This window comes from Rhizomucor pusillus (genome assembly GCF_041956525.1).
Source record: "Rhizomucor pusillus strain CBS 183.67 unplaced genomic scaffold VTP01scaffold_18, whole genome shotgun sequence".
Taxonomy (NCBI): Eukaryota; Fungi; Mucoromycota; class Mucoromycetes; order Mucorales; family Lichtheimiaceae; genus Rhizomucor; species Rhizomucor pusillus.
This window is the reverse complement of record NW_027192160.1, coordinates 135,207-156,513: the sequence shown is the minus strand read 5'-3', so window position 1 is coordinate 156,513 and position 21,307 is coordinate 135,207. Positions and strand designations below refer to the sequence as shown.

Genomic DNA, 21,307 nt, shown 5'->3' with positions numbered 1-21,307 from the left:
AGCAGTATTTACAGAAAAATGGGATAGAAATGCTCCTTTTTCTTAGCCAATTCATTGCTCCCATTACTTATCGCACGCAATGTGATCAAGTCTAAACGTTTTAGAGCGTAAACTATGTGTACTTTATGCGCAGCGGTCTTGTAGTAAGTAAAGTACATTGATCGAAATAGGGCACCTGGACTATCTCCACGGGGAAAATGCATCTATAGACATCAATCTTTGGCTTGAAACATTGCATAATACATTTCGGATTCACTCCTTTATTGTTTGGGAGAATAGGACAGTATCGTTACATTAGGATCTAATGCTAAAAACGAAAATGGATTAGTGCTATGAGGTGAAGTATAAAGAATATTTAAACATAAGAGTATAGGGATTTAGGACAAAGCGTAATTGACAAAACGTGCAATAATAAAATTTCATAGCGTGGTGAGTGCGTATAGTAGAAGGTGTATGGCTGATTATATATGGGTGTAGATATATGAGATGGTGGTATGGTTGGCTGGACTCATGGGGCAACTCCGAAACGTAATTTGGTACGACTCAATTCAATTTACGGGGTGTGAGAGTAAGTTTGACGGTGCTTCCTCGTCGTCCTCCAGAGATAAGCTCTTCAAGCTCACGCTGCTTGCGTAGACGTTCCTGATCGTACACATTATATGTTTTTATGCGGAGAGGTGTGGATTTGGAGCGTTGCGGAGTAGGCGGGGATAGAGGCGATGGCAAAGAAGCCACGGCTATAGCCGCACGGGATTGGCGATGGCGCTTCTTTTCCTCCAGCGAAGTAGACGCAGTTCGGACTGAGGTAGTTGATAAATTGCTTTGAGCCTTAGCTCGCAAATTGGAAGCGAATGAATGGCGTCTGGAGGACGGTAACGGCGAGGATGGTACGGGTGGTAGCCGTTTCTCTTTTTTCGGTGGCGGCGGTGCAGCATCTACTTTGATCGGTCGAGGGAGTCGAGAGGGCCGGGCGCCAGATTTCTTAGGGACATTAGGAACAGATACGGTAACTGCCCTGGCTCGTCTTGCTAACGGTTGTTGCGACGATGGCTGCTGTTGTTGCTGCTGCTGCTGGTAATGTTTGGGCATACTGCTGACTCGAGGAGGTACGGAATTCAAATATGGATCTCGCAGCGTCGTTGGAGATACAAGGGAATCGACGATGTTGCTGCCGGCATGCTGCAAAAGGGGAGGAGATATTGCTAGTCCTTCGACATTTTTTGATCGCTGTGAGCCAAAGAGTCTTTTCAATCGCAGTGAAGGTTTGCCGCCGTGATGATTATTTTTGTCGAGCATTAGAAGAAGAGGAGAGTCGCAGAAATGTTGTATGGGTCGAGCCTACCCTTTTATTGTGGGACCCGGAGCTACCTTGACAACGAGGGAATGTCGACACGCGAGCAAGGTGATACCAGCCATGCGTTTTTGGCAAGCGCTTGCCACGAATTCCGGACGCATCGATCGTCTCCGACAACCATTCGCACATTAATTCTGCCTTGGTATTTAGCCGTAGGACCACATTGCTCCTTCGGCAAGTCTTACGCTGTCCCGGCCCATCTACTGGGAAAACACTCGCCCGTACCTGTTCAAATAATGGCACCAGGCGGGCAAATATGTCTACGAAGAAGCAAGTGACAGAATGGTGAATCGGTCGGGAATCGGCACAGCTCCAGAAAACAAGCTTGCATGCAGCGCGCCGTCAAGAAAAGAAAAGAATATGTAGGCTTTGCTGGGAGTGATAGGTTTTGCGTCGTTTTGTTGGATATTCATTCTTCGCGAATCTATGAAATAATAATTTCCTTCTCCTCCGCGCACTCTAACATTGCTCGTGGCTGGCTGACAAATGCATGATCGACCCTCCCTCGGCGTCGGTGCGCACCCAGTTCTTGGGATAAAAGTACAACCTAAAGTCGCTGCAGGACAATTGCGAAGCTTCTACCACGGACCATATCGTAACGGCTTCCTGCTTTCTCCACTTAGCTTCTCTAAACATTCAACCGACCATATATTACGGCGCGAATTCCATACATTATAGATATCTATCATCATTAAATTTGTACATATTACAAATGTCGCCTCGGTACATGTAGCAACCGTTATTCCATCGTATCTCACAGAAGCTCAACACAGTTTTATTGAAATTCAAAGCGTTGAATAGCAGCCCCTGGTGCCTCCGACACCAGATGTCGTTACTATGACGATATTCAGCTTGCACAGCAAACTTTACAGCTCAAATTTCATGCATCCAAAGATAGATAATGAACATATGTCACCGCGGTTTTAATGACGCTTCAGACACACGCAGGGCCCTGAACTCTGTGTCACGGAATCTAGACTGTGCTGTTGACAAGAAACCACAATCACATGTAAAACTAAGTGTTGCCACACATGCCGATGACTCGAGTCTCTATTTCTTTAAACGGCTATGCTTGGAGTACAGGCAAGGGATCTTTGATGGACTGCGCGATAAGCCCATGGTAGAATTCTTTGTCTATTGTCAGCGATGCTGGTCACGAGATTGAAGGTGTTACAGGTATTGCTCGTGCCATGAACCTTTCACCATTGTGTGTTACCAACGCAACTCGCATGCGGCAGAACCAATTTATCGAAAGATTCCATCAGATCGCTTTTGCTTTATCGATACAGAGAGCAATATTTCTTAAAGATATCCTTTACTTCCGGAGACCGACCGCGCAGAGGAGCGGTCGCTACGGATGTAGGTATATTCTCGGGCTGTTCGACCCACTTGAAAAGCGGCACGTCGTGCGCTTGCAGTGCTTCTACCAGCTTCTCTAAAGATTCGGCATTCTTTGTCTAACCACCAAGACATTGAGAATATGCTGAAGATTTTTCCCGCAATGACTGTTACCTCCAATATAACTTTATGCATATTGTGTACATCTTCGAGGTACTCCTTTGTATTTGCCGTGTCCTGCGTCGCGTGCAGAACGGCTGTGGATGCGTGGCAGGCCTGTGCTATCACACTGAGCCACACGCACAGTCAGCATCAAAAACTGGAAATCGAGATTGCGAATGTGAACGAACAGTACCTTCCAGTGTTCCACTTGAGAGTCTAAGGAGTCGCCTATGTTACTACACTGTTTGCTATTATCTGCTAGAAAACGTTCGTTACCTTTGTCAGGTCTTTGCGGATCACGACAAACATTGTAAGTGGTTCTGCCATTGTTACTGCGCGATCGCCACTCTGGCTGTTCAGGAGAAAGTGGCGACGGAATCAATCGAAGTATCCCAGACGGAAGAAGTCAAGCTGCCTTTCTTCTTTAACAAGTAAACCACATCAAAACGCCACGATTAAAATGAGATTTCCATTACGTTGTGGTAAAGGATACACTTTTTCCCAAAAGTAATGTCGCATTTTGTGAAATTTTATAATACATTTATACACCAAAACGACAAATTGCAGCGACATTAATTTTTGGAAAAGGTGTATAAGCTTCATTGTTATTTGCAAAGAAGTATGTACATATGCGGATAATGGAGGGTAGAGATTTACAGTAGTTTGTATTAATTAGTTTGCATATATATCGTTTCCTGTCGGTGCTTGGTACCTAACGATGTGCTCGATCAATGGCATGATAAGGATTTCGTAATATTATCAAGTTTACCCTGAGGATGCCTCCAGATCCGGAATAGCCACTTTTGAAAGATGCATAATGATGACTGGTGTTCGCTTGTTGACAACCATCCTGTATAGTATAGTTCAGCTATCCATCCATTTCCTTGGTCACAAACCACATATCAATCACCTATCCATATCTTTTCCTTTAATTGGATCCCACTTCTCAGTGCTCGTCACACTTCCTAGTTGGGTATACTGATGCAAAGAACCTTGCATACGTCGTTTGATGATTTCTACTACAGTAACGGCCTTGTTCACGGTCATTCCCTTGCCGACCACTACTATTGAGCTTTTGTTCTATTATACGTTAAAGAAAGCAGTCAGCATATATATATATATATATATATAGCTGGCAGACAAATCAATAGGAAGATATACCTTTAACAGTTCTAATCCAACATCTACGTATTTTGATATCTTGCCGGATGGCGAACATCGAATTTCATTGTCTGCTTTTGGTGCTTCGGATTGATTCTGCTCGTCAGATTTGCTGCTCCTCCGGTAATCTTCCACTGCAGAATAAAAGATCAGCAATTGCTTGAAGATAACATCAGTGTTGTATATATATACTCACTAATTGTCAGTGGATAAATGTAGTTTATGAATCTACAGTAATCGAGTTAGCGATCTTCCTTCTAAACCTAAACCCATCTTTGGATCCCAGAAAGCTGCTGCTCCCATCATCAGTGCTTGAGCGCATTTTATTTACACATCTGTGGCAAAGCGTTCGTCAGTTGGACAAAATATAACATATCTCGCATCCGGATCCACCGTTAACACCAAGCCTCTAGGTAGCAACGGTTCAGGTAAGGAAGCTTGAGAAAGAAATTGGATGTCACGCCAGCCTTTACGCCAATTTGAGCAACTTTTTCAAACGACTGTTTAATAATGGCGGGTGAAGGAAACGGCTGGTTGTATAGAGATTATGTAACCTCCAAACCACGCCGTATTCTTCCCTATTTGATCTCTGTTTGGCCTTACGGCATCGCGATCAAATCTTCGAAAGGATACCAAGATTTCAAACATTGAATTTCGTCCAACCGACAACGCAATGCCTTCAACCCTTTTACATAGTCATCCTTCCAAGCAGCTTTCTATTACATAGTAAACAGCGAAACGCAGTGTATTTACCTTTTGTTGGAGGCAAAAATACGGAAACAAGACCCGAGCATCTGTCTCGCGCTCCACCCCGAGTCACCGCCGCTGGGTGTCAATCAACGAGGAAGGGACTGCCACAACCGCTGAAGTGATAAACTTCACGGTATAGTCTTTTTACTCTGTGAGCAAGACAATGTATATCCTGTTTTCTATGAAAAATCCATTATATTTCCAGATTTGTAACCTCCTGAATTTTGCATAGATCAAATGTTTCTTAACCAATATCTTGACCATCTGTTGCTCACAGCAAAAATACAGATCATGGTCAATTAGAGATAAACAACATGCTATTCAAAGGTCCGCCCAAGTATAATATCTTTAAGATATCGAGATTGTAAATTGGGCTGTCTGCTTCACAATGATGAATGAACTCGTCAGATCATTTGTCACCGCTAGAGCGCATTGGACACGCATGTACTAGATATGTTTATGAAGATACAAAGATCCCGAATGGATCACGTTGGCAGACGCTGATGATACAATCAAATGATACCGAGTTCCATCAAAGAACTGATATCTTTAAAGTGCTGAGGAAGAATGCATCAGTGGGCATCACAAGTTTCGCTGTCAATGACTTGATCATGCGGGCGCGACATCGGGTATCGGCGCTGGGAACATCCATGCACTGAATTTACCCTTCTCTTTTTCCATTTTTCGCTTCTGACTATGGAGTACGAAGACAGTTTTGCTGCAAGTATCCTTTGGTGACAGACTTTGCAACAGCATAGAATAGACAGAGAATCTCACTCTAGATTCCCGCAACCCACAGATCGTGAATGATCCTAGCGTGAGCATAGTACCTCTTCGGGAGCTACCGGGCAACACCAACGCTGAAGGCGAGATCCCCGTCAAGCTGATCTACTCAAAGTCAAAAGTCTACGTGCACCCTTCTGCCAACCCTGCAGACTTTATATGCGGTTATATTTCAATTGTCGAAAAGGTAAGGAGGAGAAGCAGCAGCAGCAGGAAGTTCTTGGCAGCAGGGATCTGGTGCGCAATATTAAGAGAGAAAGAGCGGGGCTAAGAGAATTTTCTTTCCAGCAGACAATGCATGAATATCTGATCGCTTGGACGCCGGAAACGTTGATCGTCTCAAAAGACTTGGAAGCATTTGTACAAGTCGATAGCAATCCAGAAGATAAAGAGGATGGTAATTGTATGCTTTGATACCCGCCGTCTGTGACAACCTGAATTGAATGATCGACTGAAGCTAGCACCATCATGATCCCGTCACCAAAGGATCTGCCAGAAAATAAGCAATCTCTATATGCTATATGTGCGCATTTGGAAGATATTCACTCGATAGTCATTCAGCCTCCTTCAATCACAAAATGGTACGGAAGTCTTGTCATCAACTTTAAGAACGGTCATTCCTCTGCTCCGTTGTGGTTTCATGATGATGAGAGCCGCAGCACCGTGCTTCAGAAGAACAATCAAGGCGGAAAACACGATAACACCCGCCACGGATCCCATATCAGATGGGGTGGAGACGAGTTCATCGATCGTATCTCTCGACTTGTACCGGTGACTAGGTAGATAACTGTAATTCAAAAGCTTGGTATAATTGGATACTCAAGTACTCTCACAGATCTCCGGAAGACAGTAATCTTTACCTGTTGGGTAAAAGACGCATGGAAAGCACAAGCACGGAAAATGAGAAAACGGACAACTTCGCTGCTAGCAGTGCAGCCACGAAAAGGAATACACCAGCACACCAACGTGTCACGGATACCAATATCTTCGACTCTGCTCAGATGGACCCATTAGTAGCGGTATGAATTCTAATTCTATTGCTTGAAACAATTGACCGTGACCTTTTCCTTTTTTTATAGACATTGAAGGAAGCTAGATGGAATATTTTGGAACGATTTTCGCGAGTTACAAAGTTTACGAGGGATACCACCGGTAAGGCTTTTCAAGTATATATATACTATGCTATATGGAAGGAATTAACAATCTCTCTTCCTTGCAGCAACATTGTTGGGACATCCCGTTGCGAAGCAAATACGTCCCTTGTTCTCAACGAGCATTCAAGATATGTACAGCAGCGATGCAGTGAGAGCAACAATGGATGAATATGACTCTGCCAGGATATATCTAGCAAAATGGGCGGCAGGGCTCGCAGCACAGTCCGAGAAAGAAACGCCTTTAGAGCGAAAATACAGGAACGTCGGCGTTTGGGGTCACAACGATACATGGGAAGAGGAAACTGCTCTTGGAGTCTTCGAAGTGCTCAATGTACGTCGTGAAATAAGTTATCTTATAATATGTATCGCGAGATGATAGCTTATGATATTCACGAGTGTAGTCTGAAAATGATTTTTCGATACCAACACATACCCGAACAAGTCCTGTTACCGAAGAAGACTGGGCTTCGTTTTTCGATCAAGATGGCAAAATATCTACGGGCGAGCTTCATGTCCTTGAACGTATATTCTACGGTGGACTGTCTTCTACAATACGCAAGGAAGCTTGGTTGTTCTTAACAGGTGTATATCCGTGGGAGTCATCACAGGCCGAAAGAGAACGTATTGTGGAAGAAAAGAGGCAAGTAAACACTTCTGACAGCTAAGAGCATGTCCATTCTGAAAGGCTTTCGTACCTAGGAAACAATACCTCGAATTGAAAACTCGATGGGCGGATGATCCTGAAGTTCGGGAAAGTGCCAGGTTTCAAGATCAGAAGCATAGAATAGGCAAGGGGAAGAAACGATACTAATCATTGTTAGCCTGACGCTAACTTGCTATATAGATAAGGATGTTCATCGCACAGACAGGACGATACCTGTTTACGCCAAGGAAGACATGCCTAATCCTGACCCTTTGATGCATGCCGGCACAAATCACAATTTGGAGAAGCTCAAAGATATCTTGTGCACTTACAACATATATAACACTGAACTGGGCTATGTGCAAGGCATGTCCGATCTACTTTCGCCATTGTATGCAGTTATCGAGGACGAACATCTTGTATTTGCTGCCTTTACAGGTTTTATGGAGCGCACTGTATGTAAACACTGTACGCTTTGTCCTGCTGTGACTAACCATTATCTTTATGTTTCCAACGCTAGAAGTCTAATTTTTGCATGGATCAATCAGGAATGCACAAGCAGCTGCTCACAATGGATACTATCCTCCAATTTATGGACCCCGCTCTTTACAAGCATCTACAACGCACCGACAGCCATAATCTATTCTTTTGTTTCCGGTGGTTCTTAGTCTGGTTCAAGCGCGAATTTTCCTGGGAAGACACCATGACAATGTGGGAAGTCTTGTGGACCGATTATCTTAGCGACAAATTCATCTTCTTCGTTGCTCTTGCGATTCTGGACCAACATCGAGACTTTATCATTGATTATCTCAAGAGTTTTGATGAGATCCTTAAATACGTCAATGACTTGTCAATGGGCTTGAACGTACAAGAAACCCTACAGCGCGCGGAAATCTTATTCTATCAATTCAGGGAACGTGTCCGAGCTGTCAACAACAAGCACATGCAATTGCAGCAGCAGATTAAGGAAAATCCTGGTGAAAGACAACGGATCGAAACTGAGTTGCGACGTTTACCTATAGTCAGTGAAGTGCTATCAGATCTTCTACCTCAACACGAACAGAATATGTACTCGGAAAAAACCTTATAGCTTTTGTATACAGCAAACTTGCTAATAAATATCCATGTTCATTAATATTGCGCTGCTATGTATTATAAATTTGAAGAGCAGGTTTTATCGTATTTAGATGAAGTAAAGAGATCAACTGTTCCAAAACGCGGTACTAGAGCATTCCCAAAAAGAAAAAGGAAATTGCCAAGCAACTTTCAAAGCATACATTGAACCTTTGGGATTACAGATATGGTATTCATTTTATAACACAACATGACTTCGAGAATAACATAATAATGCTATCTCGCTATTTTATAACTACTTGGCGGCTGGAAGTTACCAATATGCTAGATGATCGCTAGATTACCAGGTATGTTCAAGCTCTTAATGCAAGTTCTCAGTTGCGTCGCCGGCCTTGTCGCCAACGTTATCTGTAGCCTTATCAACTTTATCACCAACTTTGTCTGTCGCATCACCAACGTTGTCACCAAGGTTGTCTGTCGCATCACCAACGTTGTCACCAAGGTTGTCTGTCGCATCACCAACGTTGTCGCCAAGGTTGTCTGTCGCATCACCAACGTTGTCGCCAAGGTTGTCTGTAGCATCACCAATGTTATTGTCAAGGTTATCGTCAAGGTTATCATCAAGGTTGTCTGTAGCATCACCAATGTTGTCGTCAAGGTTATCATCAAGGTTGTCTGTAGCATCACCAATGTTGTCGTCAAGGTTATCATCAAGGTTATCATCAAGGTTATCACCAACGCCGTCACCAATATTGTCTGTAGCATCATTGCTAATATCTTCGATGTTGTCCGTAATTCCACCCAATGGAGATCCGTCGCCTTCAAGGAGCTTCATTGAGACTTCGGGTGATTCTGGCTTGGCTGCAGTGCTGGCAACATCCACGTTTTCAGTGACTCGTTCGGTATCCAGAGGTCTGGCTGAAGCAGATCCGATGAGAGCCAAGATGGCGACAGATACGGAAATAATGGCACGCATAGTCGTGGTAGTAGTAAAAGTAGTAGTAATTTTAAATGTGAAAGAACCGGTGTAGCCTTTAGTGCAGAGTGCTAGAGCAGCTTGCCTTTATATATGAATATGCATATATAAATATTTACTCTAGAAATTCCAAGTTATTACTGCTCTGCAATCCATGCGACAACTCGATGCAGCATGGCAAGGAGAGATCTGCAGTCTTTCCCATCAGGCAGGGACCAAACACCTCCGTGAGGCTTCTCTTCGGAAGCAAAAAGAAAGAGAGGCAAAGATTCCAAACTATTGCCTCCCTATGCACGACAGAAGGAGTCCTTTGAAGCGGGAAAAGGGTTACTGATTCCCTGCCTGCGATAAAAGAAAATAAAAGACTAACGGAGGAAGCTTCTTTGTTATTCGGTCACAGCCATGTAAAAGTAAATTAATTTTTACTGCGCTCCATCTTTGGCAACACATTTTCATCTGCTACTGTTGAATGCACATTCAAGCGTGAATGTGTACATAATGCCAAGCAGGAAGGTTGTAAGGCTAGCAATGTCAAAACAAAGCGGCATGTAGTCTCTGGTCTCTCCTTTCTCTCTGACGCGTTTTGTATGTATTTTCGTGCAATTGACGGGCTACGTTCCCATCAAGGTATGTAAAAGAAAAAAAAAACCGGCGCGCCAACTTTTCCACTATTAAGAAGGTATTTGAAAATCGACTGGCTGATTGCAGCGACGGCAGTGATTCAGAAGAGAAAACCACAGAACCTTAAATTAAACTTTTATAGTAACTACCAGGAGTCCAGATGCTAGCTTGCGCATTGCAGATATAAGTACATTTGTTATTCAATTAAAGAAACAAAAAGATAAAGACAAGGCGCGGGATATATAATACATGGAGGAAGAGGGAACAGGAAGCACATTAAACAGAAATGAAAGGAAATAATAGAAGGGTATCTAGCGAAGGTACCTGTTAAGGACGATAAGTGAACCAAAGATCTTCCTTGTCAGTCAGGTCGAGTTCGTCGCGATTTTCAGGGGGCGGTGGAGTATTTTGTTCCTTTCTCAAAAGTTCGCGCCGGCGATTGTCCCTGACAAGGGAAAATCGGATATAGATAAACAGAAGAATTGTCAAGAAGTCTACAACAACGTAGCCAGACATGCCCCCAATGTAGCGCGGTGCTTCATTTTCGACCATCATGAGTGGGCCTACAAAGTTGCCTATGCAGTAAAAGACCAAGTTGCCACTGGTATAGAAGATCTTCTTGGTATAGCCGGACACGTTGTTTGATATGCATGTCTGCAACATGACATACGGAGGGCTGGTGGCGCCAATGTAGATACCTAGTAACTTGACTGGGCCGCTTGGAATAGCTACGAGAACGATGGCGCCCACCATAGCAATAAACATGGCAATGGCTCCAACGAAACATACAGAGTTGAAACGTCGACTGAGATACATGCCAAAGCCCAGGCAAAGGATAGTAGACGCACCGTTGGGAATGTTGAGAAGTATCGACTGGAGGTTGGTGAATCCCATACTTTTGATAATCTGGGAACTGAAGATAGTCAAGCATCCATTTTGCAGGTTGACGAAAAGAGAAATGAAGCAAACGCAGTAGAAACGGGGCTCCTTGAGTGCTTCCTTGATGTGTGCGATCTTGAATACTTTGTTAGCAACCACAGCGTTGTCTTTGGTACGTTCTTCGACAATAAGTTCTTCTTCGGGAGTCAGTCTGAACCATCGAGACTTGGCCTTATCGGGCAGCCACAAGAACAGTGCAATTCCTAGGACCACTGTAACAATGCCCCATATGATCATGCACCTGTACACCACAAAGGAAAGAGCATTGGTGTTAACCCACACACACACGCTGCGATATACTTGTCTCTGTTATTCTTACCATTGCCAGGCACTAATGCCACGAAGACCATGCATATTACCAATGCCGTAACCGATCAAGCCGCTAGCGGCGGTAGCAACGCCGTTGCAAACAAACATGGTAGTGAAAAATATGACTTGTTCGGAGCGCCGATAAAGGATACTGATGAGCAAGAAAATACATGGGTACGTTGAAGCTTCAAAGAATCCCAAAAGAAAGCGGATGCCAGCTAGATCAGCAAAGTTTTTGGATAACGCCAAGCAGCCCAAAACGACGCCCCAGACAACCAGAATGGATCCAAGATATTTAGAAATAGGCATACGTTGAAGCAGATAGTTATTGGGAATCTGGTTACAGAGGAAAGTGCAATCTTTGTCAGTAAACTTGCGCCTCTTCCTTTCTCAGCCTGAATGTATTACCTGAAAAGCAAGGTATCCGACGTAAAAGATCGAGCCGAGCCAGCTGAACTGATTCTGTGTGATATGGGTATCTTCGTACAAGCCCATCACGGCAGCCGTGTTAATCGTGGACTTGTCAATGAACTAGATTTGCCATAAACGAACAATTGATGGGGTAAATCAGCAGCTGTTTACAAGAATATTTTTTCCTTTTGCATATATATATTTCCATTTACCTGCACAAATACTACCAAGCAAACCAAAGGCATCGTTGCAATATTGATCTTTCGAAAAAGTTTCTTCTCTTCAGGGCTCTTGACGTGTCGCCCTTGCACGTGGCGATTCTCGCCAGATTCAACGTCCATTGAGGTGGAGTCCAGCTTCTCCTCGGCGACTATGTCTCTCTTTTCGCTCGGCATGCTTTTGCAAGATCGTTGAGGTGGGATAGAGCATGGGAAAACGCGTCAAAATCGGTTGCTTTTATATGACCTTGAGTAGTTATGATTCCCTTATCATCCACGGGATCCTCGTGTGAGGCAAAGCGAGGGAAAATTTCTTGGAGTTCTCTCGAAGCATTGACAGCTTAGTGGTTGGTTCGCTCGTATCAAACTCAATGTCTAAATGCGGCTCGCACCCTTTGTATCTGAGTTAAAGCAATTGCCTCTTTTAGTTTTATCGTTTCCGATGAGTAAACGGACCGCACAAAATTATATGCCAGATCAGTAGTTTTTCTCATCTGTTGAAGGAAACAGGTTGTAGTAAATGCTACGCTGTCGTGGACAGCATAGTGACCTATTTAACCAGGAAGGGCAAACATCAGGAGAGCACAGACCCGGCACGGGCTTGCCACTTTCGTGCTTATCGAACCGTTACACCATGCCAAACAAAACTCTGGTTATCAACAGATAAAGAATGTCAGATTCATCCCGGGTGAAAGGAGCATCCCTCGACGCTGTGGAAAAGGCAAGATGGAGCTCGTTATCGGTCACGCTAAAAACAACCCATCGTGAGAAGATGTTACTGTACTTATTCAAGTCCAGCGGATCACAAAACAGAACTGTCAGGGACGCAGGCAAACGTGATTGCACACAAATAGACGTGAACCCCCATAATCTGCTTTGCATACTGCATTTGGGAGAAGGTTAGGCTTTCCGAGTATATGGTTGAAATTTTCCAGTAGGAAGGTAGAGATAAGGCTTTTATCTAACAGTGCTCACGAAAATCTTAGCAAGCGGCCGTGTTATCATCATCTGGAGATAATTATTCTTCCTTACCACAATGTAAAGGTACTATATGAATTCTGAGCTGTTTATCAAGATTGTCGCACAGAAACTTAAAAAATGTAGCTTATAGTTAACCTAAGAGAATCTCATGACAAAGCAATACTCATAGTGAGACTCTAGTCCGTACAAGACCAATAACGTTAGAATGCATCTAGGATAATCACACGTTTCCCCTCCGCAAAGACAGTAGTGGATCAAGAAACCCAAGTATGCGAATACAGTAATCATCCTCTCCTGGTCAAGCTTCATGCTTATATTAGAAGATAATGTAGGTGTGATAAAAGGAAATGCTTCAACAATTCGCAGGAATCTTTTTACCACAGTTTCGAGTACCTCTCTCTACGCAGTACCTATCCGTTTGAAAAGCTGTTGTCTCCGAACCATTCTAAGACCTATGGTTTATTTTCGGAAGAGATGATACAAAGTAGAGTCTTCATCTTTGCACCAGAATTCTGGATGCATTCCTATTTGCTGCAATTAGTCATTCCGATCTTGCTATTGGTTCGATCATATGCAGCCTCCGCTGGAAGCGTAACAATAAAGCACACTGTTTGCATTTAAGAATCCTACAGGCGTTACAGAAAGTCATACATAACAGTCAGTATTTAGCTGTTGGGAAATATTTTCCATAATGAATGAGGGTGTATCTCTTCTTGTCAAAGGTAACAAATGGCTATGTAGCTTGAGTTTCATGCACAGGGGCATATTAGAAAATGTATCAAACATTGTAATACAGGCAGATACTTGCGGTTAGTCACTCTTGTCCTTCTATTGGTAGAGTGTAGTTGCACTTTATTTGATTGCATCGTGTATAGCTGATTAATTGAACTGCTCCGTCTGTAGGCACATATGACCAGCGTTTAGCATATTACAGTGTATGTGAATGCTGGATCATAGTCGGTACAGGAAATTCAGATCCTCTTTATTCGTGAGGTCGAGTTCTTCGCGGTTCTCTGGTCGTGGTGGTACCATTCCCTGCTCCTTCAAATAGAGACGACGCCGATTCTCTCTGGCATATGTGAAGCGCACAAACAGAAAGAGGATAATTACCAGAAAATCAGCTACAATGTACCTGACAAGCCCGCCGGTATAACGAGGTGCCTGCTTCTGGACCATCATGAGCGGACCCACAAAGTTTCCTATACAGTAAGCTACCATGTTGGCGGCAGTGTAGAAGATATTCTTGGTATAGCCAGACACATTGTTAGAGATCGAAGTTTGAAGCAGATTGTATGTGGAGTTTGTACCGCAGAGATAGAGGCCCAGTAACTGGACACCGCCCAGCGGAAGTACGAGCAGAAAGATCATGCCGATCATGCCGATCATGCTTATCGCGGTGAAACCAGCACCGATGTAAGCTATTTCATTGAAGCAGCGGCTGATGTATACAGAAATGCCAAGAAGGATTATAATCATGGCACCCAAGGGGATGTTGAGTAGGACACTATCTGCAAACTTGTTTCTACAATGAAAGAAGATGAGAATTAGTATATATCTGCAGGATTGCATGTAAAGCGTTAGGGAAAAAAACTCACTCCGAATCCCATCACGTTGATGATTCGCGTGCTAAAGACAGTCATGGCGCCATTCTGGAGGTTGATAAGTAAAGAAATAAAAAAATATGCATGGAGTTGAGGTTCCTTGAGGGCTTCGATGAAATGTTCCCTTTTGATATTTTTGGATGGAACAGCAGCGTTGTCGCGAGTACGCTCGTCTACAATTTCCTCCTCCACAGGCGTAAGACGGAACCAACGCGATTTTGGTTTGTCTGGTAGGAAGAAGAAGGCAATTCCGAGCACAAAAGTGACGAAACCAAAGATGATCATACCCCTACAAGAATTTGTCCTTCGTTATTGAATAATTACAAATAATCGTTTAGGTATATATTTAGAGATCGGTAAGCGCTGCAGAAAATATTGATTCGGTAGCTATGTACAAGTTGAATAACACATCAGTAGATAAATAACCAAAGAAATGGAGCATTGCACATCTTCCTACCTGAATTGCTAGGTAGCCGACGTAAAAGATCGATCTCAGCCATCCAAACTGGTCGTGTGTAATGTGGGTATCGACATATATGCCATACACAGCAGCGATGCTAAGTGTTGATTTATCGATGAACTAGAGAACAGACGCAAAAGTGTTAAATACATCGACGTAATTGCAAAGGTTATCTTGCGTGTACCTGTACAAACATCATCAAAGATACGAGAGGCATGAAAGCCCAATTCATTTTGCGGACGAGTCGTCGTTCCTCCGGTGATTTCACGAATTTAGTTTTATGTTCCAAGGAAGACGACGACGACGACTCGTATGCTTTTTCAGCATTTTGCTTCTCGTGGAATGGCATGCAGGTTCTCTTCTTCAAGTACAGTGATGAAATATATACTTACAATCAGGATAGACCTTACACGGAGGGACAAAAATAAGAGACAAAAATGGCGGAATGAGCGATCGATGAGAGACGCTGTAAAATACCACAATTGTATATAAATGTGTACCTTAGACCTCTCAAACCAATCGGTACCTTTCGTCCATCTCCGCTATCACTGAATTTTTCCTTCTGTTCTTTGGACAATCGTCATTTCTTACTTGTTTCCCCACTTCCACTCATCGAAGAGCAGTATGCAGGCATTCAGATGCGAGACATTGCTGATGCTTACCGAGCTGTTTATCACGCGAATTGGATAATGCTCAAGGATTCGAACGCTGGTAAGAATGCCTAGATGATGGGTCGTGGGAGACTAGTATTTGCACGATGCGTCAAAAAATCCAGACATCCAGAAACTCAGCAAGGAAAATACCACTTCATGTAAAGCTTTTTTGACTTTATCCAAATTCATCCGCACCTTCCCTCTTGGGTTGCTGCAATCTCCCCGAGCGATAGGTGATTTTAAGAACATTGCTATCAATTGCAGATCAATGCAAAACTCAGCCGTTAGACTTGTTATATCAATCGATACAGTTTCTAATGTATCCTCCAGTTCTTTACAGGTCATAAATGTATCGGTTTATACATGAAGACGATATGTACTTTTGTGGGGTAACTTTGTGACACCAAGATGAAAAATGTCACAGGAGAAATGGGAAATTCACGGATACCTCTTTGTACAGCGCTGGATCACCAATCCGATTGTAGATCGTATATCTCACGTTAGCGGGACCATAGTGGGACTTAAGGTCAACCCGGCTAATCTTAGCCAACGTCAGCAATCTGCGAGGATAGATATATTTGCTGTATATTATTAGTTTGAAACAGACTTCTTGAGACCATCTGCTCCAGGCGCTCGCAGCAATAGAGAACCTTGCTTCCAATCAAGCTTTATAAGCTGGGCAGAATGAAACTGTCATTCTTGTATCTCACAGCGTTGTGACCACCACTACCGAACTTTACATGTATTACAACATATACCAGATGTCAGTGGTAGCAGTCAAAAGGATCTATATAGCTCATAAGTTCCATAAATGAACTGCATTAATGCAGCCTATGGTATTGGTCCATCATGAGCAATTATTCTTCAAAGGGTGGATCAAGTGATTGTATTCTCATCTTTTCTTTTTTAATAGGGAAAAATAAAGCGTGTGGTTCACTGTTCTAATTCTTTATCATTGAAAACGAGAGAATGAGCTGAGGGAAAGCGGGCGGGATAGATGATACTTGATCTGGTACCTTTTCAGATAAGGAGCACAGGCGGTTGGCCTACAATATCCATTGTATTTCGAACTTGCCTGTCTTGAATTCATTGTTGTCTCAACAGGCACACATCTTCTCTGGACACTAAGCAAAAAATACTTAAATACTGTAAGCTAACAAGAGCAGATGTTAAGGTATGATGGTATATCTGGCTTAGCGTAATATATGCTCCTCGCGGTCTTTGAAGAGATGTGTGGTATATAGTCAGTATCAAAACGTTAAGAAGCTCTTTCCATGCGGTCAAGCTCCGCACCAATCGTATTTTGCAAGCTGTCACTCTACGTGCGCTTAAAGGGGAACCTGGCTGTCACGTTTACGATCTTAAATCAGCAAAAGCACCTGGCGTCATGGCCGAGTACGCCTACGATGAAGAGGGCTTTAATTTCTATTACTTTCTGTTATCAGTATTATCTCTCTGCCTAGTGCCAGTCACTCTGCATAGTTTGTACGGTTGCTATGCTGCTATACGTAAATATCAATCTCTCTCTCCCCTTTGTACCATCGACCTGCTGCTAACTTTGCAATTGCAGGGACGAGAGATAAACAGAGCCACTGTTACTGTGAAACATGCGACAAGGAACGACGTGAGCTGAAAAAAGCACGATCGAAACGCGCGTTTGGACAAATCGTGAAACCAAAGTAGGCACTGCTGGCAACAAGTTCATTTTATTGTACCTTTTATTGATGCGCTGGATACGCTAGGTATCTTTTTATCATTGCCGGATGGATTGCGGTTGCTTTACTTGCATATCAGGTGTCTTTTGCCGAACAGCCAAAGCAACACTGGGATCCGTACGAGATCCTTGGTATAAGCGAAGTATGTATTGCAGCTCGTTAGGATTAGAACCAGCAAAGAATAAGAGACATTAATATGATCGTAATCAAAGGGAGCAACTCTGCCAGAGATCAAGAAAGTATACAAGAAACTGTCTTTGATATACCATCCAGACAAAGCAAAGCCAGGCACAGAGCAAGAATCCGAAGAGAGATTCATCCAGATCAGCAAAGCATACCAAGTGTAAGTTGGCGTCCAGTCCAGTGATCGACCTTAGATGCAAGCGATATCAACAAAAAGTTTAGATTGACAGATGAGGAAGTACGCAAGAACTATGAAATGTATGGACACCCCGACGGCAAACAATCATTTTCGATGGGTGTGGCTCTGCCAAAGAATCTAGTAGAAGGAAGCAACAGCAGAATTGTGTTGGCGTTCTATGCTTGCATTTTTGGTTTGGGTCTACCGTACTACATTGTACGTTTACAATGGATCTGTATTCCTTTTGATCTGGATATTAACCAGCATGTTTCCTCTTTCAGGCACGCTGGTGGTACAACTCTCGAAGACATACAAAGGACAGAATTTTGAACGCTACTATGCGCAGTTTTGTCAAGGAGCTTAAAGAAAATGCTGAATTCAAGGGTAAATACTATCGTCTATCTGCATAATGTTATGTAGCTGACTTAGCTGGAATTAATAGATTTGGTTCAGATTGTTGCTGGAGCTCAAGAGTTCCGCGAAAACACCCCGCTTTTGCCAGCTGATGTCGAGTTACTGCGAGCTATAGATTCAACAATCAAGGAAGAGCTAGAAAACAAGTTTGGTGAAAAGTACGAAATCGCCAACGAGGTACGTCTCACCCTTATAGTCTGGAATGGACAATCCGATTTATATCGTACCGACGGATAGAGTGTACCTGGTTACCGCCGTAAAGCACGCACTCTTCTTTTCGCTCATCTTCTTCGTATTGATTTTAACAACAAGGAAGCATCGGCTGCTGAAATCAATCACGTCAGAGCAGGTAGGATAAATGGTTCAGTTTTTCTTATTTTCAGTACAGAGCGAAATTGACTCAAATGCATTGTGTTAATAGATCAACGCTTCGTTGTCGAAAAAACCGCCCATTTGCTCCAGGGTTTACTGCAGATTTCGATCGTAAAGAACTGGTTGGCCGTCAGTATGAACATTATGGATCTGCAGCAGCACTTGCTGCAAGCGACTTACCCTGGTGAACCATCCATTCTGCAACTTCCTCATGTCACAACTTCGAACCTCAGACGCTACTACCGAGCCAAGAAGAAGCATATCCACTCTGTACAGCAGTTCCTTGCAATGCCTGAAGAAGCCCGCAGATCATTGCTGAAGCCCTCAAACGATCAGCAATATCTCGATGCTATCGAGGTCGCCAACCGAATTCCTAAATTGAATATTGAAAAGGCTGTCTTTAGAGTTCTCGGCGATAAAATTATCACGCCTGGTGCCGTTGTTACTTTCATCTTGAAACTCAAGAACGGTGAAGTATCTGTTAAAGAGGGTGAATCAGAGGACAACGATGACGACTTGTTGCAAGAGGACGGACAAGTCAAGGAGATCAAATTGAACGGTACTCTACCGTTGGCTCATGTACCATACTATCCTGGAGTACGTTATTGCTGTTGTTTACCATCGTTTCAGCTGCATATGATCGATTTGTTAACACACCCTATTCTACTTTAGGAAAAGAAACCATGCTGGTGGATCTTGCTGGGTGATCCCAAGGTTAACCGCATTATTGTACCTCCCAAGAAAGTTACGGATATTACCGACGAACAGATTATCCAGATCACCTTCCCTGGACCTCCTAAGCCTGGTGTGTACAGTTTTTCCGTTTTCATCAAGTCAGATACATATGCTGGTACCGACATTATGAAGGATGTCAAGCTGGTTATCCGTGACAAGTCCGAACTGCCTCCTGAGGAGGAAGTCGATGACAGTATCTCCGAGCCGGAGGAGGATTCCATTGCTGGGCAGATGAAGCTTATGCGTGAACAGGGTCTCGCCTCTGCCTTGGCTGGAGGCAGTCAGAAGAACCAAAAGGCAGCAGCAGCTGACGATGACAGTGATTCAGACAGTAGTGACGATGAATAATTCGGAAATTGCAGATATAACAACGCAATTTATAACCAATTTTGCATTTACAAGCAGGTGCTACTTTGGTATTACGGAGAGTATTTGTTGCGATGGTGGAAAAGGGCGGCGGATGAACTATTTAGTCTTCTTGTCGTGGATTGGTGTTTTGAATGCAGATTGGGATGGTGTAGCGCCTGCTCGAAATAGAGGTGTGGGCGTGGCGCCGGGAGTACGCCCTGGATTCACCATCTAGTCAATACCATTTCCATGTATCATTTCAGATATCACTTTAATTACCTCTTGGTGTCTTGAAACTTGGACTGCTAGCATAAGATGACCTTAGGGCGTTTCCAAAACCAGATGAAGTGGGTGTATGACTTCTTCGAAGTAAATGTCTCGCTGCAGGCGACATGAGCCCGGCTCCAGTGCGTGGCGTTCCTTTAACAGATTTATCAGTAGCTTTCCGTCGATGTGCTCTTGAAGCTTTTTCAGAAAGTTTCATGCCCAACTCTTCTCGCTTGGGCACTTGCTGCATGGAGAACCTTGGACCGGGCGTTTCCTGCCCAGATGAAATCATTAACGGTGTACCTTCCACAGTGCCCCATGTCATCATGGGTGTACCCATCCTAGAAGGTGCGGGTGAAGGAGTTGAGTCCACAAGTCTGTACCCTCGATATTTGTCGTCTTGCTGCTCTGAAAGAATCGATTGACCGTCTTCATCGACGCCAGATAATCGCTGCCAAGGGAGTATCCCCCCTTCCTTCAATCCTCCTCCGCCTCTTGATGCCAAATCTGCCAGCGTGATCCCCTTCTTTTCGCTCGATTCGTCGGGTATATGGATATTTCGATATTCAATCTTTTTAGGTCCAGCGCGCGAAGACTTCTCATCTAACGTAGATTCACCCGTTCCCTCAGGAAAATACATCAGCGCATTCCTTGCTTTGTACTCGAGTAGAGCTGGTTCCGTTGCTGGGCCAAGTAAGAGCTGTTTCTGATTGAGCCATTTGTACTTTTCTCGACGCTGAGCATTTGTCTTTGCCAAAATTTCGGTAAATGATGCGTTATCCTCGCTATATGTATATTTCCGTAAGCGTCATACTGAATGTCAACGGGCAACGACTTGCAGAAATACATACCTTGTGTAGAGAGTCTGGAATTGATCTAACGTAAGATTCAGATTGACCCGATCTTCGAGTTCTTCTGCATCCTCGTTGTAATAGTTCACAGCTTTGCCTGGCGGTGGCGATTTCACTATTGCAATAGTTAGCAAGCTGTGCTTTGTACTGAGATCGGCACTTATTATATGACATGCCTGGTTTGGATGCTTGTCGCATTTCCTGGATTGCTTTCTCCAGATCAAGGAGCGTGCCCGATCTTTGAGCTTCGTCATAGTTATTCTTTGCACGTATGGAGGATAAGTGTGGAAAGAAGTCTCGTTCGATAATTTTGCTGATTGCAGCTGTATAGGTGTCTTCGTCTAGCACCACAGGTGGTACTGACATTCTGTGGAATAATGCTGATAAAAAGTGCGCTCGTCCCAGCAATTCTGACATTTTCAACAAAAACTCCACAGCCCTTTGACTTTGGTTGTAAGGCGGAATAGCAAGGAAAGCTGCCTATAAAAGCCTTCGAACTGCATAGAGTGATAATAAAGCTTACATAAATGTAAATTGTCACAAGTACATATAAAACTAGAAATAACGATTTACCATATCATGATGTTCATGACCTGGGTCCTTGTATAATTAATCGACAGCTACCAGCCAAACTCATTCTTAATCACCTGCTTTGT

General features: G+C 43.5%; 9 protein-coding genes across 9 annotated transcripts; 2 read left to right on the top strand and 7 right to left on the bottom strand.

The window, feature by feature from the left end:
• Nucleotides 1-543: 543 nt before the first annotated feature.
• Nucleotides 544-1,296, bottom strand: VTP01DRAFT_3710 (uncharacterized protein; the record flags this gene model as incomplete). The annotated part of the gene is made up of 1 exon (XM_069382312.1): nucleotides 544-1,296. One exon carries the CDS (start codon nucleotides 1,294-1,296, stop codon nucleotides 544-546), a length of 753 nt encoding a protein of 250 aa, XP_069236036.1.
• A 1,335-nt stretch (nucleotides 1,297-2,631) lies between these two features.
• Nucleotides 2,632-3,181, bottom strand: VTP01DRAFT_3709 (uncharacterized protein; the record flags this gene model as incomplete). The annotated part of the gene is made up of 4 exons (XM_069382310.1): nucleotides 2,632-2,811; nucleotides 2,867-2,981; nucleotides 3,048-3,070; nucleotides 3,131-3,181. 4 exons carry the CDS (start codon nucleotides 3,179-3,181, stop codon nucleotides 2,632-2,634), a joined length of 369 nt encoding a protein of 122 aa, XP_069236035.1.
• Nucleotides 3,182-3,526: 345 nt separating this feature from the next.
• VTP01DRAFT_3708 (uncharacterized protein) lies at nucleotides 3,527-5,029 on the bottom strand (the record flags this gene model as incomplete). The annotated part of the gene is made up of 6 exons (XM_069382309.1): nucleotides 3,527-3,566; nucleotides 3,624-3,704; nucleotides 3,765-3,934; nucleotides 4,016-4,149; nucleotides 4,212-4,243; nucleotides 4,914-5,029. The coding sequence occupies 6 exons, from the start codon at nucleotides 5,027-5,029 to the stop codon at nucleotides 3,527-3,529; spliced, it is 573 nt and encodes a 190-aa protein (XP_069236034.1).
• Nucleotides 5,030-5,461: 432 nt separating this feature from the next.
• On the top strand, nucleotides 5,462-8,435 carry VTP01DRAFT_3707 (uncharacterized protein; the record flags this gene model as incomplete). Its single annotated transcript, XM_069382308.1, has 11 exons — nucleotides 5,462-5,485; nucleotides 5,565-5,735; nucleotides 5,837-5,945; nucleotides 6,006-6,327; nucleotides 6,384-6,567; nucleotides 6,628-6,700; nucleotides 6,768-7,033; nucleotides 7,104-7,342; nucleotides 7,402-7,490; nucleotides 7,547-7,800; nucleotides 7,866-8,435. The coding sequence occupies 11 exons, from the start codon at nucleotides 5,462-5,464 to the stop codon at nucleotides 8,433-8,435; spliced, it is 2,301 nt and encodes a 766-aa protein (XP_069236033.1).
• Nucleotides 8,436-8,780: 345 nt separating this feature from the next.
• VTP01DRAFT_3706 (uncharacterized protein) lies at nucleotides 8,781-9,395 on the bottom strand (the record flags this gene model as incomplete). The annotated part of the gene is made up of 1 exon (XM_069382307.1): nucleotides 8,781-9,395. The coding sequence occupies one exon, from the start codon at nucleotides 9,393-9,395 to the stop codon at nucleotides 8,781-8,783; it is 615 nt and encodes a 204-aa protein (XP_069236032.1).
• Nucleotides 9,396-10,343: 948 nt separating this feature from the next.
• On the bottom strand, nucleotides 10,344-12,070 carry VTP01DRAFT_3705 (uncharacterized protein; the record flags this gene model as incomplete). Its single annotated transcript, XM_069382306.1, has 4 exons — nucleotides 10,344-11,196; nucleotides 11,275-11,600; nucleotides 11,673-11,795; nucleotides 11,888-12,070. The coding sequence occupies 4 exons, from the start codon at nucleotides 12,068-12,070 to the stop codon at nucleotides 10,344-10,346; spliced, it is 1,485 nt and encodes a 494-aa protein (XP_069236031.1).
• A 1,755-nt stretch (nucleotides 12,071-13,825) lies between these two features.
• On the bottom strand, nucleotides 13,826-15,284 carry VTP01DRAFT_3704 (uncharacterized protein; the record flags this gene model as incomplete). The annotated part of the gene is made up of 5 exons (XM_069382305.1): nucleotides 13,826-14,389; nucleotides 14,470-14,764; nucleotides 14,840-14,862; nucleotides 14,933-15,055; nucleotides 15,120-15,284. 5 exons carry the CDS (start codon nucleotides 15,282-15,284, stop codon nucleotides 13,826-13,828), a joined length of 1,170 nt encoding a protein of 389 aa, XP_069236030.1.
• Nucleotides 15,285-16,754: 1,470 nt separating this feature from the next.
• On the top strand, nucleotides 16,755-19,533 carry VTP01DRAFT_3703 (uncharacterized protein; the record flags this gene model as incomplete). Its single annotated transcript, XM_069382304.1, has 11 exons — nucleotides 16,755-16,762; nucleotides 16,852-17,096; nucleotides 17,159-17,267; nucleotides 17,331-17,445; nucleotides 17,516-17,646; nucleotides 17,709-17,880; nucleotides 17,946-18,048; nucleotides 18,107-18,255; nucleotides 18,316-18,427; nucleotides 18,500-19,047; nucleotides 19,123-19,533. The coding sequence occupies 11 exons, from the start codon at nucleotides 16,755-16,757 to the stop codon at nucleotides 19,531-19,533; spliced, it is 2,103 nt and encodes a 700-aa protein (XP_069236029.1).
• Nucleotides 19,534-19,650: 117 nt separating this feature from the next.
• VTP01DRAFT_3702 (uncharacterized protein) lies at nucleotides 19,651-21,017 on the bottom strand (the record flags this gene model as incomplete). The annotated part of the gene is made up of 4 exons (XM_069382303.1): nucleotides 19,651-19,751; nucleotides 19,813-20,585; nucleotides 20,652-20,766; nucleotides 20,828-21,017. 4 exons carry the CDS (start codon nucleotides 21,015-21,017, stop codon nucleotides 19,651-19,653), a joined length of 1,179 nt encoding a protein of 392 aa, XP_069236028.1.
• Between the last annotated feature and the right edge of the window lie 290 nt (nucleotides 21,018-21,307).